Source organism: Cokeromyces recurvatus (genome assembly GCF_025118155.1).
Source record: "Cokeromyces recurvatus strain NRRL 2243 chromosome Unknown BX663scaffold_1, whole genome shotgun sequence".
NCBI classification, from domain to species: domain Eukaryota; kingdom Fungi; phylum Mucoromycota; class Mucoromycetes; order Mucorales; family Mucoraceae; genus Cokeromyces; species Cokeromyces recurvatus.
Genome location: NW_026251387.1, coordinates 1891461 through 1906008, shown reverse-complemented (window position 1 = coordinate 1906008; position 14548 = coordinate 1891461). Strand labels below are relative to the sequence as shown.

At 29.4% G+C, this 14548-nt stretch overlaps 6 protein-coding genes across 6 annotated transcripts; 3 read left to right on the top strand and 3 right to left on the bottom strand.

Moving 5' to 3' along the window:
* Positions 1-257: 257 nt before the first annotated feature.
* Positions 258-2532, bottom strand: BX663DRAFT_493340 (Sodium:sulfate symporter transmembrane region-domain-containing protein). The gene is made up of 2 exons (XM_051525346.1): positions 2427-2532; positions 258-2371 (listed from the first exon to the last, which is right to left on the bottom strand). The coding sequence occupies exon 2, from the start codon at positions 2265-2267 to the stop codon at positions 390-392; it is 1878 nt and encodes a 625-aa protein (XP_051388177.1). The 5' UTR covers positions 2268-2371; positions 2427-2532; the 3' UTR covers positions 258-389.
* A 1265-nt stretch (positions 2533-3797) lies between these two features.
* Positions 3798-5229, bottom strand: BX663DRAFT_493339 (uncharacterized protein). Its single transcript, XM_051525345.1, has 4 exons — positions 4974-5229; positions 4590-4891; positions 4366-4507; positions 3798-4297 (listed from the first exon to the last, which is right to left on the bottom strand). Exons 1-4 carry the CDS (start codon positions 5183-5185, stop codon positions 4153-4155), a joined length of 801 nt encoding a protein of 266 aa, XP_051388176.1. The 5' UTR covers positions 5186-5229; the 3' UTR covers positions 3798-4152.
* Positions 5230-5785: 556 nt separating this feature from the next.
* Positions 5786-7013, top strand: BX663DRAFT_482400 (uncharacterized protein; the record flags this gene model as incomplete). The annotated part of the gene is made up of 9 exons (XM_051524425.1): positions 5786-5827; positions 5885-5920; positions 6044-6087; positions 6185-6203; positions 6279-6319; positions 6364-6442; positions 6503-6594; positions 6746-6871; positions 6959-7013. The coding sequence occupies 9 exons, from the start codon at positions 5786-5788 to the stop codon at positions 7011-7013; spliced, it is 534 nt and encodes a 177-aa protein (XP_051388175.1).
* A 437-nt stretch (positions 7014-7450) lies between these two features.
* On the top strand, positions 7451-9210 carry BX663DRAFT_557349 (uncharacterized protein). Its single transcript, XM_051531761.1, has 2 exons — positions 7451-7740; positions 7811-9210. Exons 1-2 carry the CDS (start codon positions 7488-7490, stop codon positions 9103-9105), a joined length of 1548 nt encoding a protein of 515 aa, XP_051388174.1. The 5' UTR covers positions 7451-7487; the 3' UTR covers positions 9106-9210.
* A 191-nt stretch (positions 9211-9401) lies between these two features.
* Positions 9402-11320, top strand: BX663DRAFT_446379 (kinase-like domain-containing protein). Its single transcript, XM_051523684.1, has 6 exons — positions 9402-9429; positions 9514-9653; positions 9748-9930; positions 10012-10088; positions 10161-10389; positions 10458-11320. The coding sequence occupies exons 2-6, from the start codon at positions 9566-9568 to the stop codon at positions 10841-10843; spliced, it is 963 nt and encodes a 320-aa protein (XP_051388173.1). The 5' UTR covers positions 9402-9429; positions 9514-9565; the 3' UTR covers positions 10844-11320.
* BX663DRAFT_493323 (uncharacterized protein) lies at positions 11193-13848 on the bottom strand. Its single transcript, XM_051525344.1, has 13 exons — positions 13766-13848; positions 13594-13681; positions 13450-13525; positions 13287-13391; positions 13085-13217; positions 12918-13027; positions 12754-12834; positions 12542-12679; positions 12402-12480; positions 11835-12347; positions 11619-11761; positions 11438-11536; positions 11193-11335 (listed from the first exon to the last, which is right to left on the bottom strand). The coding sequence occupies exons 1-13, from the start codon at positions 13791-13793 to the stop codon at positions 11255-11257; spliced, it is 1674 nt and encodes a 557-aa protein (XP_051388172.1). The 5' UTR covers positions 13794-13848; the 3' UTR covers positions 11193-11254.
* Between the last annotated feature and the right edge of the window lie 700 nt (positions 13849-14548).

Sequence of the window (14548 nt, the reverse complement as noted above, 5' to 3'; positions counted from 1 at the left end):
TAAAGCCAAATAATAATGATAATAAAGAATGGGAAAGTATGGAAATTCTTCTTCCACTAAGCATGTCTATATATATTCCCAAAAAAAAAAAAAAAAAAAAAAAAAAAAAAAAAAAGAGAGAGAGAGAGATAAGCTCAAATTGAATGGTAGAAGGATTAGAATAGAATTGCTATGATATGTTCATTTATTTATGTAATGACGTACATGATAATTTAGTGTATATATATGTACATGTATATATAATGACAAAATTTGAAAAAAAAAAAAAAATATAACAATAATAATATAAATAGGAAAAAAAAGTTACAATATATAAAAACAAAACAAAATAAGTGGAATGGGAGAAAGAGGGGGAGGGGGAGGGGAAGGGGAGGAGAAGAAGGAGGGAACTAATAACCTATGGCTGACATGATACCATAACCAAGGGTAAAGATTAAAACAGTAGAAATGATACTTGTAGGGATACCACTGATAATAAAGTGTTTGGTTGTTACATAAGGTTTACCTGATGGATCTTCAAGCATGACAGCAGACATGTTTGGATAACCGGAAACAGGAAGACCCATACCAGCAGAGCAAGCTAAACCAGCTCCCATCACCAACAAGTTGGGACGAGGTACTGGTAAATTGCGACCCACTTCTTGAACAATTGGAACAATAATCAAAGCGGCGACAGTATGAGAAACAAAGGTAGCAAAGACTAAGATAAGGAAACTGAAAATGGCCAAGATAGCGATAGCTGGTAAATCAGCAATACCATCCTTAAGACGAAGTGCAATATCTTTTAATAAACCAGAGGAAGTAACTGCATTACCAAGGGCCATACCACCCTGTGCAAGGACAACAACAGACCATAAAAAGTTGTGAAGATCTTCCTTATTCAAAATACCCACACCAAAGAAGACAAACAAGGGGATCGTGGCAATAATACCTGTATCACCCATAGCATATTCAATAGATGATTCAGCACACCAAAGAGCAATAGTAGCAATCGTAATAAAGACAACAAATACTTGTTGCCAAGTAATCTTCTCCTTTGCAGGCTTAACCGTATTTAAATGAGGGGTATCACTAGCGGGTTTAAAGACAAGTAATAAGAGCCCCCAACAGATGAACATGGATAAGATAGCAACAGGCAAAGCAACACCAAACCAGATACCCCAACCAGGATTAGGATTAACATATTGAATAGTAATGATATTTTGAGGGGAAGAAATGGGAGAGGTCATGCCACCAATACAACTAGAGAGAGCAATGCCAAGAATCAAACAAGGGCCTACACGCGATTTATCGGGTAAAGTACGGAGAATAGGATCAATTAAAGAGAAACAAAGAACAGGAGTGGCAACATTAGAGATAAACATACTAAGGAAACCTGAAACAAACATGATAGCTAATAAAACCCACATAGGACGAGTACCAGCACGACTTAATACATGTGAGGCAAAGGCCTTGGCAATACCATATTTTGAAAGAGCAGCAGCAAGAGCGAAGCCACCAAGAAGCATCATAATTGTACCACTAAACATAGCAGAGAAAGTAGCTTTAGCAGCTGCTTTGGCCGTCATAACAGAGCCATCTGGATTACACATGATTTTCAGCGGCACAATCATGAAAGGGATGAGACAAGAGGTAGCATAAAGAGGGATAGCCTCTGTAGCCCACATGATGGCAGAGAAAATAAGTAAAGCAAAACAATAATTTTCTTGACGATTACCAAAACAATCTACACATAATAAAATAATAAGAGCAGCAATAGAAAGGGCAACACAGAAAATTTGACGCAAGATGGAAGCATCAAGTTGGAAATTTGTAAATGGTACTTTATACGTTTTAACTTCAGTAGGCTCAATTAACTTGGTATCATGGTTTCTACGTTCTTGACGTACCATATCTTTCCAAACCGTATTTCGTTCAAATGTAACTTGATCACGCAAATGACTCTTCATTTGACGAAGAGCGATTACGCGTGAGCCACCACAAAAGGCATTTGCAAAAATAGTTTCGACACGAGCAAGTTGACCTTTAAGAACGTTCATGGTTTCGGGCATAAATGGACGACTCTCGTTAACCATCTTATTTATATATTGTTCTTTTAAATTGCCTTCAAGGACTTTATCATATTTCTTTAAAATCTTTTCAAAGGCTGTACGATTCAATTCGATATAAGATTCAAGTTCTGATAAAGAAATATACAGTAAAATTAATTGAGAACGTAAATCAGATAATTCTTCCACAAGAAAATCATCATCACGGTCCAAGGACATACGAGACTCAAATGATTGTCTAGAAGCTCGAGAACCACGACGAGAACCACGAGAGACTTTAGAGCTGCGACGTTCAGGAGCGATTTTTTCGATTCTTTCAACAGGTAAGTCAAAGCTATCTTTTTCTATCGAATTAGGAAGTTGATATGTAGAATCAAGATTTTCAAGGGGTGATAATTGATGTTTGGCATTATAAAAACTAACGTCATCATTATCAACAAAATTTCTATTTCCATTTACTTCAGCCTCTAAATCATCAAGCATACTAAAAAGTTCAGATTCTTTTTGAGTATAAAAATCGAATATTTTCTCAAGCTGTGCATCAAGGGCTGTTAAAAATCGAGCTTCACCATCTTGTCTATTTTCAAATGCTTTTTCTGTATCATGTTGTGTATTGATTTCTTCAACACGTTCCTTTTCTAATTGAAATATTAATTTCTTCAAAGTGTCGTAACTATGATTATCAACAAAGTAAATGTCAATATTTTTTCTATATTTGGTGATTTTTTTTTCTTTATTATTGTACTCACTTGACGTAATTGTCAATCCATTCTGGTACTGCATTTAATCGTAATGTGTGTGAAAACCTCATATTTTAATGTAAATATAAATACATATATAATGTATATATATTTATATATATAATTATATGTATATGAATATATTAAAAAAAAAAAAGATAAAAAAATAAAATAATAAAAGATTTGAAGTATAAAAAAAAAAAAAAAAAAAAGACTGTTTTTATATATCCGGATATATAAAGTTGATTCAACCGGAGCTTATGTTTATCAGTTTGTAAATGGTAAAGTTATTGGCCTATCAACTCAATCTCTGAAGCTTTCCTATACACTGATTGGATTATCTGATGTTCAAACTATCAAACGCGACGTCACATGCAGCAAATAATTTCATCCAAAAGCTTTCGGTATTTCATTTTATTTTTGAAAACATATAATCCATATTTTTTTTTTTCATTTTAAATTAACTAAACTAAAAATAAAAGAACGATACCAGTTTTTTTATAAAAAAAAAAAAAAATGAAGAAATTAATTTTTATTTTATTATCAATATTTTTCTTTTCTTTAAAAAAAAAATAAAATAAAAAATAAAAAATAAAATAGAGAATGGAGTTAAGTTTTAAGGGTTTGAAAAAAAAAAAAAAAAAATTATAAATCTTAGACACACACAAAAAATCGACATTTTTCCTTTTTTCCAAAAAATAAAAAATAACCATATATTTTAACCAATCATGTATGCACGTGGGGCACCCTTTTTTTATTTTGTAGAATTTTTGTAAACTTGGTAAAATTCTGCCTTTGAATTACTTGGAATAGTAAAATTAATTTATGCTATCCCTTTTTAGTATTAAAACGCTTGATTGGCTACTATATTAGAGATAATAACAGCATTTACTGCACTTTCTTTTGCATACTGGAGACATCATTAATAACCTATTTTTCTTTTGTTTAAATGATAAGGGCCAAAGTTTTATAGTGTGGAGATTTTTTTATTTTTAAAAAAAAGAAAGGGGAGAAATCTAATGTTATTATTACATAGTAGATATATTTGTAAAGATAAATCGTCTATTGTTGTTATAAACAAGATACAAGGACATTCTTGTTTCGTTCTTGCGTAACAATAAAATAAAGACTGACTTGTCCTTTTAGTTTATTACTTGTTTTAGTATTATTACGTAACTGTCTCTAGGAAGAGGATGAATTCTATTTCAATTATTATATACTATTGTGACGTTCATGATATTTTAGTTTAATAAATGAAAGTAGTAATAATAAAATTTATCTAATTAGGATATTATTTTATCTACAAACAATAAGTGATATCATCTTCTAATATAGACGTCTATTTCTAAATAACCACGCTTGATTTACTTTTTTGAAGTCTTAATTCTACCATCACGTTCATGTAATTCATTTTCTAGTTTACAGGCATGTTTATATCCACTTCGTTCGTTATCGTCTTTTAAATAAGGATTTCTAAAAGTGTTCTCCATACTACCTAATGATGTATAACTAAACATACACATAACAATTTAATACATCCATATATCATATTGTATACTCCTTTTTTTTTTTTTTACCCTTCATCATAAAGTGAACAATAAGGTATACCTAATTGAAGTAAAAAATCCCAAATGTTCTTGTAATTCCAATCGATGATAGGATGAATACGCATAAAATCTGGCCATCCTTTATCGGTTGGATCAAAATGTGATAATTTCTCTAATTATGTATTACGTAAGCAATCTTTATGTAATACTACTATTACTATGCATCTTTCTTTTTTTTTTTTTTTTAATCTTACCAGCATATGGATCTGTTCTTCGAATACCAACAAATATGGCTTTAGTTGGTTTGGTTGAGCCATCTATATACTGTTGTAAAGCTTTTTTCATAGGACCTGGTATATAAACACAATTCAATCCATAACGTTGAATGGAAACTTTTACAAAGGCATCTACATGCGGGAATGGATTTGGATAAGTAACGAATACAGTACGTATTAATTCATTATCTAATCCTAAATGAGATAGAACAGCTACAACTAAATGTAATAAAACAGTACAATCTTTTCCTCCATTAAATGATAATGCCACTGAATCCAATCTAATTTTATACAAGTTATATGATTAATCTAAAATAGAATTCGTTTACTAGCATTTACTGCTTGTTATTATATAATTCATACCCATATGTATTATAGGCTTTCTCGATGACTTCAATAGCTGTCTTGACGTCCTTACCAAGAGAATCATTCCTTTTCGCTAATTCGTACACACTATGTTCAATATATTTAAAGTCATAAAGTTGTGTTGTCTCTAGATGAGGATCCACAGTAGGTTCAGTAGAGCTATGAGTTAATGACTGTTTTGATAAACCAGAAATAGTTGTCGTTGTCATGATTAATTGAATAGAATTACTAATACTGAGAAAGAAAAAAAAAAAAAATATGCTTTTTTGCAACAAGTTTAAATTTTAAGGGGAGGAGTTTACTTTTTTTTTTTTTTTTTTGTTTCTTTTAAATTCTAATCCAATCAAAATAAAGGTCTTTACTAGTTAAAGTCAACTCTGTAAACAAATAAAAGAGTTTAAAGAAAAAAAAAGGGCTTAAAGAATTGGAAAAGCTGGTTGGTATTTTAAATCTTGAGTGTTGGAAATGCGAGTGTTCTTCATGAAGCGTTTTTTTTTTCTACAATAGATTTATATTATTTACTCATTGTCACTCCCTTAGTAGAATCATGATTTTTTATGTAAGAGTTTCCTACTGAAAATGGAATTATAATTTGTAATAACAAATTCCCAAATATTTTGTTCCTGGGAAGAAATAATATTTGTGTAATATGATATACAATAATGAAATTATTAGAAAAGGAATTCTTCCTTTTTATTGAAATGTCTAATAATAAAGAAGATAAACCAAGTATAGAAAACAAGGAAGATGACTTTATTTTAAAGATTCGAAATACCATTGACGTCCAGTGAATTGATACTGATTTATACATGAGTAAAGAATTAGGGTTGCCTTATGGAGCAACAGGACAAGTAAAGTGGAAAAAAAAAGAAGGTATTTAATTATTTCTTACTTTATTATACAAATAGATTATTGCTCAAGCATTGAAAGCTGCTTGGGATATAGTATCAGATAATTTCTTTATTCATATAAATATACATCTATAATAGTCTTTTATTTAAAAAAATTTTTTTATTGATTCATATATGATTGTAGTCTTTATATGTCTATTTTATTTTAGCTTGCAGTGTGGAAATACCTGTAATTTATCATGTTTAACATACTCGAGACGGTAAATTGCTTGCAACAAGAACTGTTCATGCAAAACAGAAAGGCCGTAATAACTTTGTTTGTAGGTGTAGCTTTGTTATTAAATAAAATGAAAATAGTTTTTCATTACAACATCAAGTAAGTAGTCCTAGTGCTTGTTAATATGATGAGTGTGTGTGTGTGTACGATATATGTATACATGTATATATGTAGATTAATATGCCTACAGTGACTGATCCAGAAAGCTTACCTTCGTAAGTATATACATGTGTTGTATTATATATGTATATGTATTAAGGGATGTCAAATTAATTCTAGATATGACTGAGAATATTCCTGAAGAGATCAAAAAGAGAGCACAAAAGAAAATAAAGGATGTATGTAGTACATGTTTAAGGGATCTTCTTCTCTTTCAATGTAATAATCGTTCATAATAGATAATTACTACTGAGGATATTCCTCTTGATTATCGTGCAGTCACTCAATATACTCCTGAAGAAATTATTGCAGTTAATATATTACCGAATCCGTATGGTGTAAAATAATTTGTTGTAACACATGAAATAGCCTTTTTTTTTTTTTCTTTTCTTTTTTTTTTTTTTTTTTTTTTTTTTTTTTTTTTTTTTTTTTTTTTTTTTTTTGCTTTTATGCTAAAAGATATTCATATATTTATAACAAAGATGGTTCAAAACACGAGGTGCTTTGAATGATGATGATGTGAAACTTCATGCATGCATCATTGCATATGCTTCTGATAGTGGATTTATTAGTACCTCTGCAGCAGCTAATGGATTCACCAAAAATGGGTATAATGACTTCCTTGGAATATTCTATTTTGGTTTCATTCAATGAGTATGAAAGCTGATGATTGGCCCTTATATGATATTCACAAGTCCCTGTACAAATGAAGAACGTAGTATGGTATTTATGGTCGAGATGGAACCTTAGTAGCGACAACAGCTCAAGAAAGTATTTTTACGATTATCTGAACGTGAACAGCAAAGGAAAAGAAAACTACTCTCATATTAACCAATAAAAACTCAGGGCAACATAATGGCAGTAGTAAACTTTAAATATGAATACGCATATTACGATACATTATACTTTAGTAAAAGAATAAAAATAAATAAATAACCAATCATTTCATAAGATGCATATCCTTTTTTAAGGTATCTAAAGACATGTTTTATATTAAATTCGGGGGAGGAGAGAGCTCTTACAAATATATGAATATCATTATTAAGAAGAAGAAGAAGAAGAAAAGGATAATATTTACTTTTATAAAACTCCTTTTAGTGTTAAAATAAGTAGTAAGGAGAAATTTATAACATTTTGTTATCTTAAATAGAACCTGTATTTAAATATTCTTTTTCTTTTTTTTTTTTATATCTTATATCTTTTTCTTCTTTATATTATTTAAAAATGTCACAATTAGATCCTTTTATTGTATATACTGTTAAATTAGCTATGGATTTTAAATCCTCTACTGCTACTACTTCACCCTTTACTACTGTTGATACTAAAAATTGTGTTCATCCACAAGACGATCCTAACCATCCTTTATTCCCGGAAACAATTGCTCGTATCTTGTCTATAAAGTCATCATCATTCAATTTAGGCAAAAAAGCTCCAAAGTTAATAAAAGAAAACATATTAAGCTTGTTATATCATGCAGGTAAATAAAAAAAAAAAGGCTTTATTATAGACACTATCTTAAATTCTTCTTTTCTGGTCTTGAACACTAGATGAACAATGGATACAAAGTATAAAAGAATTATCAAATATAAATACTTCAATTGAAAATGCAGTTAACCATGTTCATTATCAACAATGTATCTTCTTTGATACTCTTTATATTCTTCAAAAAACTATGTTTAATACAACACAATCTTCTGTTATCTCCATGAATCATCTTCTTTCTAGTCCAAAACGCTTTAATGAATCTATCTGGTTTGCTGCTCAAGTACTTTATCATGATTGTCAAATACGTCATCTTGAGTATTTTACGGATGTTTTACAACCTTTAGCTATCCAGTTATATAAAGCTGTAGAGGGACTTCGATTTCAATTATATGATACATTAGTGAAGCAGAATGAAATAAAGAAACGCTATGATGAAACAAAGTCATTGTATAGAAACATGACAAAACGATTCTCTATCTGGGGTCTCTTTAATACCACCTCAACTCCTCCTATCATTGCTTCATTCTACAAGAGTAAAGAGCATATTCAGTTTTTACAGACTGAACTAGGATCTGCTATGCTAAACTTGATAGATCACTGGACTCAATTTGAAAACAAACTATATGCATGCTATGTTCATGCCGTCTTTGGTGATGAACATCACATGCTGCAACAAGAGAGAGAGAAAGAGAGAGTGAATATCATTCTACCCAACTTGGTCATTTCGAATTCATTCTATCATCATGATACATTTACACAGTTACTACCATTCACGTTAGAACGAGCTATCAAGCAGGATATCATAGATATCACCATGATTCAATCATTTGATCCTATTGCCTTTGTCGCCTTACCTCGTCTTGCTATCTTGGCTGGTGTCACTTGGTTATCTCATTTGACAGGTTGGCGATCTTATCATTCGACCAACAAAAAAAATTTTGAATGGGGGGCTCCTGAATGGATTCAATCACATCATGATACAATGGACTCTATCAAGACTGCTTTATTACGTTTAGAGATTGAATTATTAAAGTCACAATCAGAGGACTCACATCATACATTTGTTAAAATATATCAAAGATTAGAAAAGGCGTTAGTTTATGGACAAGAACAGAAACAAAGAAAAGAAGAAGAAGAGGATGAAATTGATTTATTAGAAAAAGAAATTTACTTAGATATTTGTCTTGTTGCTGATTCTCTTTTATCAAATCATTATTCGCAGTCATTTAATATTATTTTATGTCAATTATTTAAATACATTGGTTCACACTATGAAATTGATTTAATGGGTCAAGAAGAAGAACCAGTAGTAGATGCTCAACCACTTGAATTAACGCTATTAGAATTAGCTATATAATAAAATTGTACACTATGATAAAAGAAAAAAGAAAGAAAACTATAATCATTTTATATTCATATTAAAGACGGCTATTGAGGAATCATAAACAATAAAGACTCCCATTACTACCATTTTATTAAAAATTTAAATTAAAATTGAAAAGCAGTAAATTTACTGCTGTGATTTTTTTTTTTTTCCATTATTTATTTCTTTTATCATCAATTATTTATTAATATTTTTTTTTTTTTATTATTATTATTATTATTTTATTCTTATATATTTATTCATCAAGGAAAAAAAAAAAAAAAAAAAAAAAAAAAGAAATAACGAATAATTCCATCAGTGAGTATAATTGACATTAATCTTTATTTATATTTGGATTATATCTATTAAATAAACTTTTTTTTTTTTTTAAAAAAAAACAAGAAAAAAAAAACAAAAACAAAAAACAAACAGTAAAGAATCATAAAATTAGTTGATGCGTTCACCCATGGATTTAAGAGTTGGGAATAAGTATAGAATTGGTAGAAAAATTGGTGCAGGCTCATTTGGTGACATTTATCTTGGTAATGTATTGAAATGAAACAGGAATTCTTTTTTCTTCCTCTTCTTCTTCTTTTTACTCTTCTTTAAACTAATGTGCTATAAACAACATTATAGGCACAAATATAATTACAGGAGAAGAAGTTGCTATCAAATTAGAATCTGTGAAAGCTAAACATCCTCAGCTAGAATATGAGGCTAAAGTATATAAAGCACTATCTGGTGGTGTGGGTGTGCCCTTTGTGAGATGGTTTGGTGCAGAATGTGATTATTTTGCTATGGTTATTGATCTTTTAGGACGTACGTAAACTCTATATTCTGTAACACATAGTATATAAGACTAACATGTTAAAATATACACATACATGTATGTATATACAGCTTCCCTTGAAGATCTTTTCAACTTTTGTGAGCGTAAATTTTCTTTAAAAACGATATTATTATTAGCAGATCAAATGGTAAATGGATTGGGTTTAATTTATATAATAAGGAGGGACAAAGCAAAGATAGCTAATAACTTCTCCTTATAGTTATCTCGTATTGAATATGTTCATTCAAAGAATTTTATTCATCGTGATATTAAGCCTGATAACTTTTTAATGGGTATTGGTAAGAGAGGAAATCAAGTGAATATTATTGATTTTGGTCTTGCAAAGAAGTATCGTGATCCACGTACACATCTTCATATTCCATACAAAGAAAATAAGAATTTAACGGGTACAGCACGTTATGCTAGTATCAATACGCATTTAGGTGTCGGTAAAGTATCTAATAGGATCCTGCTACTCTTACAGCCATGGTTTTAATCTTTTTTTTGTCTTAAATAGAACAATCTAGACGTGATGATTTAGAATCTTTAGGTTATGTATTAATGTACTTTTGTAGAGGAAGTTTACCATGGCAAGGCTTAAAGGCAACAACTAAGAAACAAAAATATGATCGTATTATGGAAAAGAAAATGACAACACCTACAGAACTATTGTGTCGTGGTTTCCCAAGTGAATTTGCTATTTATCTTAATTACACTCGTTCTTTACGTTTTGATGATAAGCCAGATTATTCTTATCTTCGTAAATTATTTAGAGATTTGTTTATAAGAGAAGGATATACTTATGATTATGTTTTTGATTGGACAATTTATAAGGTAAGGTCTATAGTAGCCTATAAGAGTTTTATAATGGGTGGTAACAAAAGCCTATTTCTTTCTTTTTAGGGTGCCGATCATAATAATCCTAATAAATCCGCTACTGCTGTAAAAGATAATCATAATGTAAAAAAGGAGAAAAAGGAAGATGTCAAACGCGAATCAGCAGTAAAACGTGAACCAGCAATTAAACTTGAACAACAACCAGTAGTCAAACTTGAAGATGAAACTCCAACTTTTTCAGCTTTCCGTAGAGCTAATAATAACCCTACTTTTGGTATAGAAAAAGAATAACAAAATGAATGTTTACTTGAAATATACATTATATAATAATTAAGATGGATCAGCAGTCATATAAATATGAAAATATACGCATTTTTTTTTTTTAAAGGAAAAAAAAAGAAAAACATAAATAAACATATGATTATGTAATCAGCCCTTTACTATTTGATATTTTATTTATTTTATTTTATTTTTCTGTCAAGTACGAAAGCTTCCGTTTAATTCCATTTCTACACCAAATTGTTCATAGTTTATTTTATATTTCAAGCGTATAGGCTCCTATAAAAATAAATAAATAGATGTGTGTGTGTGTGTGTTTGCCTTTTAATATCAAGTATTCATCTTTCTCTCGTTATATTTATATATATATGCATATTTTACCTTGTTAGGATTGTTTAAAGTCATATTCTGAGTAACAGTTCGTTCGGATTTTGGTTGTAATAACTGAGAAGACTGAGGTTCCATTTTAATTTGCATAGACTTTAAATAAATAAATAAATAAAATGAACACTTCCAACATAGTGTGACATATATGAATATATATATATTATATTATATTTACCTTGGGTGCAGCTAATCTTAACATTAACTTCTCCATAGGTGCAGTAGAATGATTGGAGAAATAAGCTTTGATTTGGCAAAGCTTTTCTTTTGGATTTTGCATTTCTAGTTCAATCTTTAAACCATTCTTGTTTACCATTATAGCTATTTTAATAATAACATTTAATCTCTTTATTTCTTCCTCCTCTTTTTTTTTTTGCATCTTTTTATAAAATACCTGTTTCGCTTGGTTGTGGTGATGTTGAATAGTTGTTATGATTATTATTATTCAATTGTTCCTGATGAAGAGCAGGAGAAGAAGGTGACATAAAGACGGTAGTAGAAGTACCTGTATTACTATTACCACCTAAAAGATCAAAAATGTCGTTATTATTATTAGCAGCTACTGTCGTTGTTATTGATGGTGAGGATAATGAATCAAGGATATTCGTAGTAAGTGCAGGTGATGATGTGGTAGGAGTATTCGTGTTATTAGAAGAAATGCTCATACTAGATCCAAAGAGATCAGAAAGTTCATTCAGTGGATTATTATTAACATTAGAGCTTTGTGTGCCAATAGAAGAGAGTCCATCGTTATCATCCAAATCAATTAAACTAATCGCTTGCTTATTCTCTTCTCTTGTAGGAGGCTTACCACTAATCTCATATTGTGTGTCATAAAGCCCTTTCTTAACATCAGAAAATTTAGCCATCGCATTATTAATCATATCATTCAATGTAAGAAGATTTTCTTTAGATGTCGTTAGTATGATGTAAAATTTCCTTTATAAATTTGTAAGTTTACCAATTTTGTCGTTATCTTCTTCTTCTGTAATCATTTTTTGGATCTTTGGTTGAGCACTAGCACAGGCATTTTTCAAATCCTGTAGTATACATAAGTATATATGTCTTTATATATATATATATATCTAGGCGTTTATTTACCATAATTGCTTCATTTTTTTCAACTTTTTCCCCAGGTTTAATGGCCTCTAACATTTCATATAACAAGATGGTTTTATCTTGAACTTTATGTAATTCACTTTCGAACTTTTGACTATAATCTGGTACCTCTCTTGTATCCTATATATATGTATATATATATAAGTGATTAACATTCCTTTCCTCACAATAATAGTAGTAGTAGTATAACTTACAAATCCAGACATAATCTTCATTAAATGGTTTGCTTCAACTAAATCTTGAGGTCTACCACGACGGATAAGTTCTTGTAATTTCTGTTATAAAATATGTAAATAGATATGTAACTATATCCATACATATATATATGCATATATATATATATATATATTAATTTTACAGCTGATTGAGCAAGTCTATCTTCTTCTTCTAATTCATGAGCTGATTTTAAAGATTCATTAGGTGCTAAAGCAGCAATGGAGGCATCCCTTAATTCAGGAAATCGATAACCTGTTTATGTTTAATCTCTAAGTATACACCCATGTGTCGTAGTTGATCTTTTTTTACCTTTAAATCGTAATAGTCTATACATATCTTTGATATGAACCAAGTCATCTTTGTGCTTTGACATGTCCGCTAATGCCACTTTCCATTCTTTAATTAAATAAAGGATGCGTTGAACAACAGGACTAGGAAAAGGCTAAATGAACCATAAAGGTAAGTAACTAATGTTACATGTCAATAATAATTATAGTTTCCTATAACTTACAGCAGGACGTTCTGGAAATTTACGAACAAGTTCATTTAAAAATTCTTTTGTAGCAATTTGAAGATGAAATGGATAACCGCAATTCTTTACACAATTATCTAATAACTATTAAAATTATATACAAAGTAAATAATACTGCATTATACATGTATATATTTAATACCGTAAGAGCTAGCATGGCTTGGTTCATATTTCTACTATTTATAAGTTTAACAATAGTAAACGCAGCTTCTCTAGGACTATACAGAAAAAAAAAAAAGAATATAAACAACATGTTCAATCATTGTTTATTCTCCTTAATATTTACGCTGTGCCTTGTTTCTTATTTATCATTTCACAAATTTCGAGATTAATACTTAATTCGGGCTCATAACGCGCAGGACTACACGCTCCCTCTAATCATAAATAGTGTTGAATAAATAAACAAAAAAGTATACACACAACACTAGTATAATTAATCGTCTTTTTTTTGTTATTACCGATAAGAGCTACTAAACCACTGAGCATAGTATTCTATATATTTGTATACAATTTTATATTAAAAGAAAGAAAGAAAAAAAAAATAGATGTTTCACCCCATTATTATTATGTACAGATATTTATATATCTTTATATGGAAAATTGTAATACGCTATAAGCATATATGTATATTTTTTTTTTTTTTGCTAATTTCAGTTTACTGTATAATTTCATTTGTAAAAATGAGAACATTCTCGTCAATGAAATATATAATGATGCTATAAATTAGTAAGAAACCATAAAAAAAAAAAGCAAGACTTGAAAATTAGGCATTTTATTCTTGCTGTTGAAATAAAGCATCAGTCATGACAAAAGTGCCTTACTAAAGATCTTCAAAAATAATGTTTGCATAAAGGCTATCAATGAAAAAGATGTTGAAGAGAACAAAGACAAAAAGTAATATAATTTCTTCTTATTTACTAATAACATTATAATGTCAAAATGATTTATGAATGTATAAACTTTCAAATTATAATGAAGCAATGGACTTTCAATGCAAATAGTCCAAATTATCTTCATCTATTATAGTGGTAAGTTTATTTGATACGGAACAAAATAAAAAATGGGTTTTTTTTTTTTTTTTTTTTTTTTTTTTTTTTTTTTTTTTTTTTTTTGTCGAGTATGCAGAGATCCTTTTATTAACACAATGTAGCTAAAAATAATTTTCATTGTCTATAAACTATATAATTGCTAGTCTATCTTCCAACGACTAGATAGCTATAATGCATAATATAAAGCAGTCC

Bases quoted from the DNA above. Each gene is read 5' to 3' on its own strand.
- BX663DRAFT_493340 (XM_051525346.1), bottom strand. From the start codon at position 2,267: ATGTCCTTGGACCGTGATGATGATTTTCTTGTGGAAGAATTATCTGAT.
- BX663DRAFT_446379 (XM_051523684.1), top strand. From the start codon at position 9,566: ATGCGTTCACCCATGGATTTAAGAGTTGGGAATAAGTATAGAATTGGT. The intron at 9,654-9,747 runs GTAATGTATTGA...ACAACATTATAG, and splicing joins ATTTGGTGACATTTATCTTG to GCACAAATATAATTACAGGA. The intron at 9,931-10,011 runs GTACGTAAACTC...ATGTATATACAG, and splicing joins GGTTATTGATCTTTTAGGAC to CTTCCCTTGAAGATCTTTTC.
- BX663DRAFT_493339 (XM_051525345.1), bottom strand. From the start codon at position 5,185: ATGACAACGACAACTATTTCTGGTTTATCAAAACAGTCATTAACTCAT. The intron at 4,892-4,973 runs GTATGAATTATA...GTATAAAATTAG, and splicing joins AAAGCCTATAATACATATGG to ATTGGATTCAGTGGCATTAT. The intron at 4,508-4,589 runs GTAAGATTAAAA...ATACATAATTAG, and splicing joins AAGAACAGATCCATATGCTG to AGAAATTATCACATTTTGAT.
- BX663DRAFT_493323 (XM_051525344.1), bottom strand. From the start codon at position 13,793: ATGCTCAGTGGTTTAGTAGCTCTTATCG. The intron at 12,680-12,753 runs GTAAGTTATACT...ACATATATATAG, and splicing joins TGAAGATTATGTCTGGATTT to GATACAAGAGAGGTACCAGA. The intron at 12,348-12,401 runs GTAAACTTACAA...CGACATCTAAAG, and splicing joins AGAAGATAACGACAAAATTG to AAAATCTTCTTACATTGAAT.
- BX663DRAFT_557349 (XM_051531761.1), top strand. From the start codon at position 7,488: ATGTCACAATTAGATCCTTTTATTGTATATACTGTTAAATTAGCTATG. The intron at 7,741-7,810 runs GTAAATAAAAAA...CTTGAACACTAG, and splicing joins AAGCTTGTTATATCATGCAG to ATGAACAATGGATACAAAGT.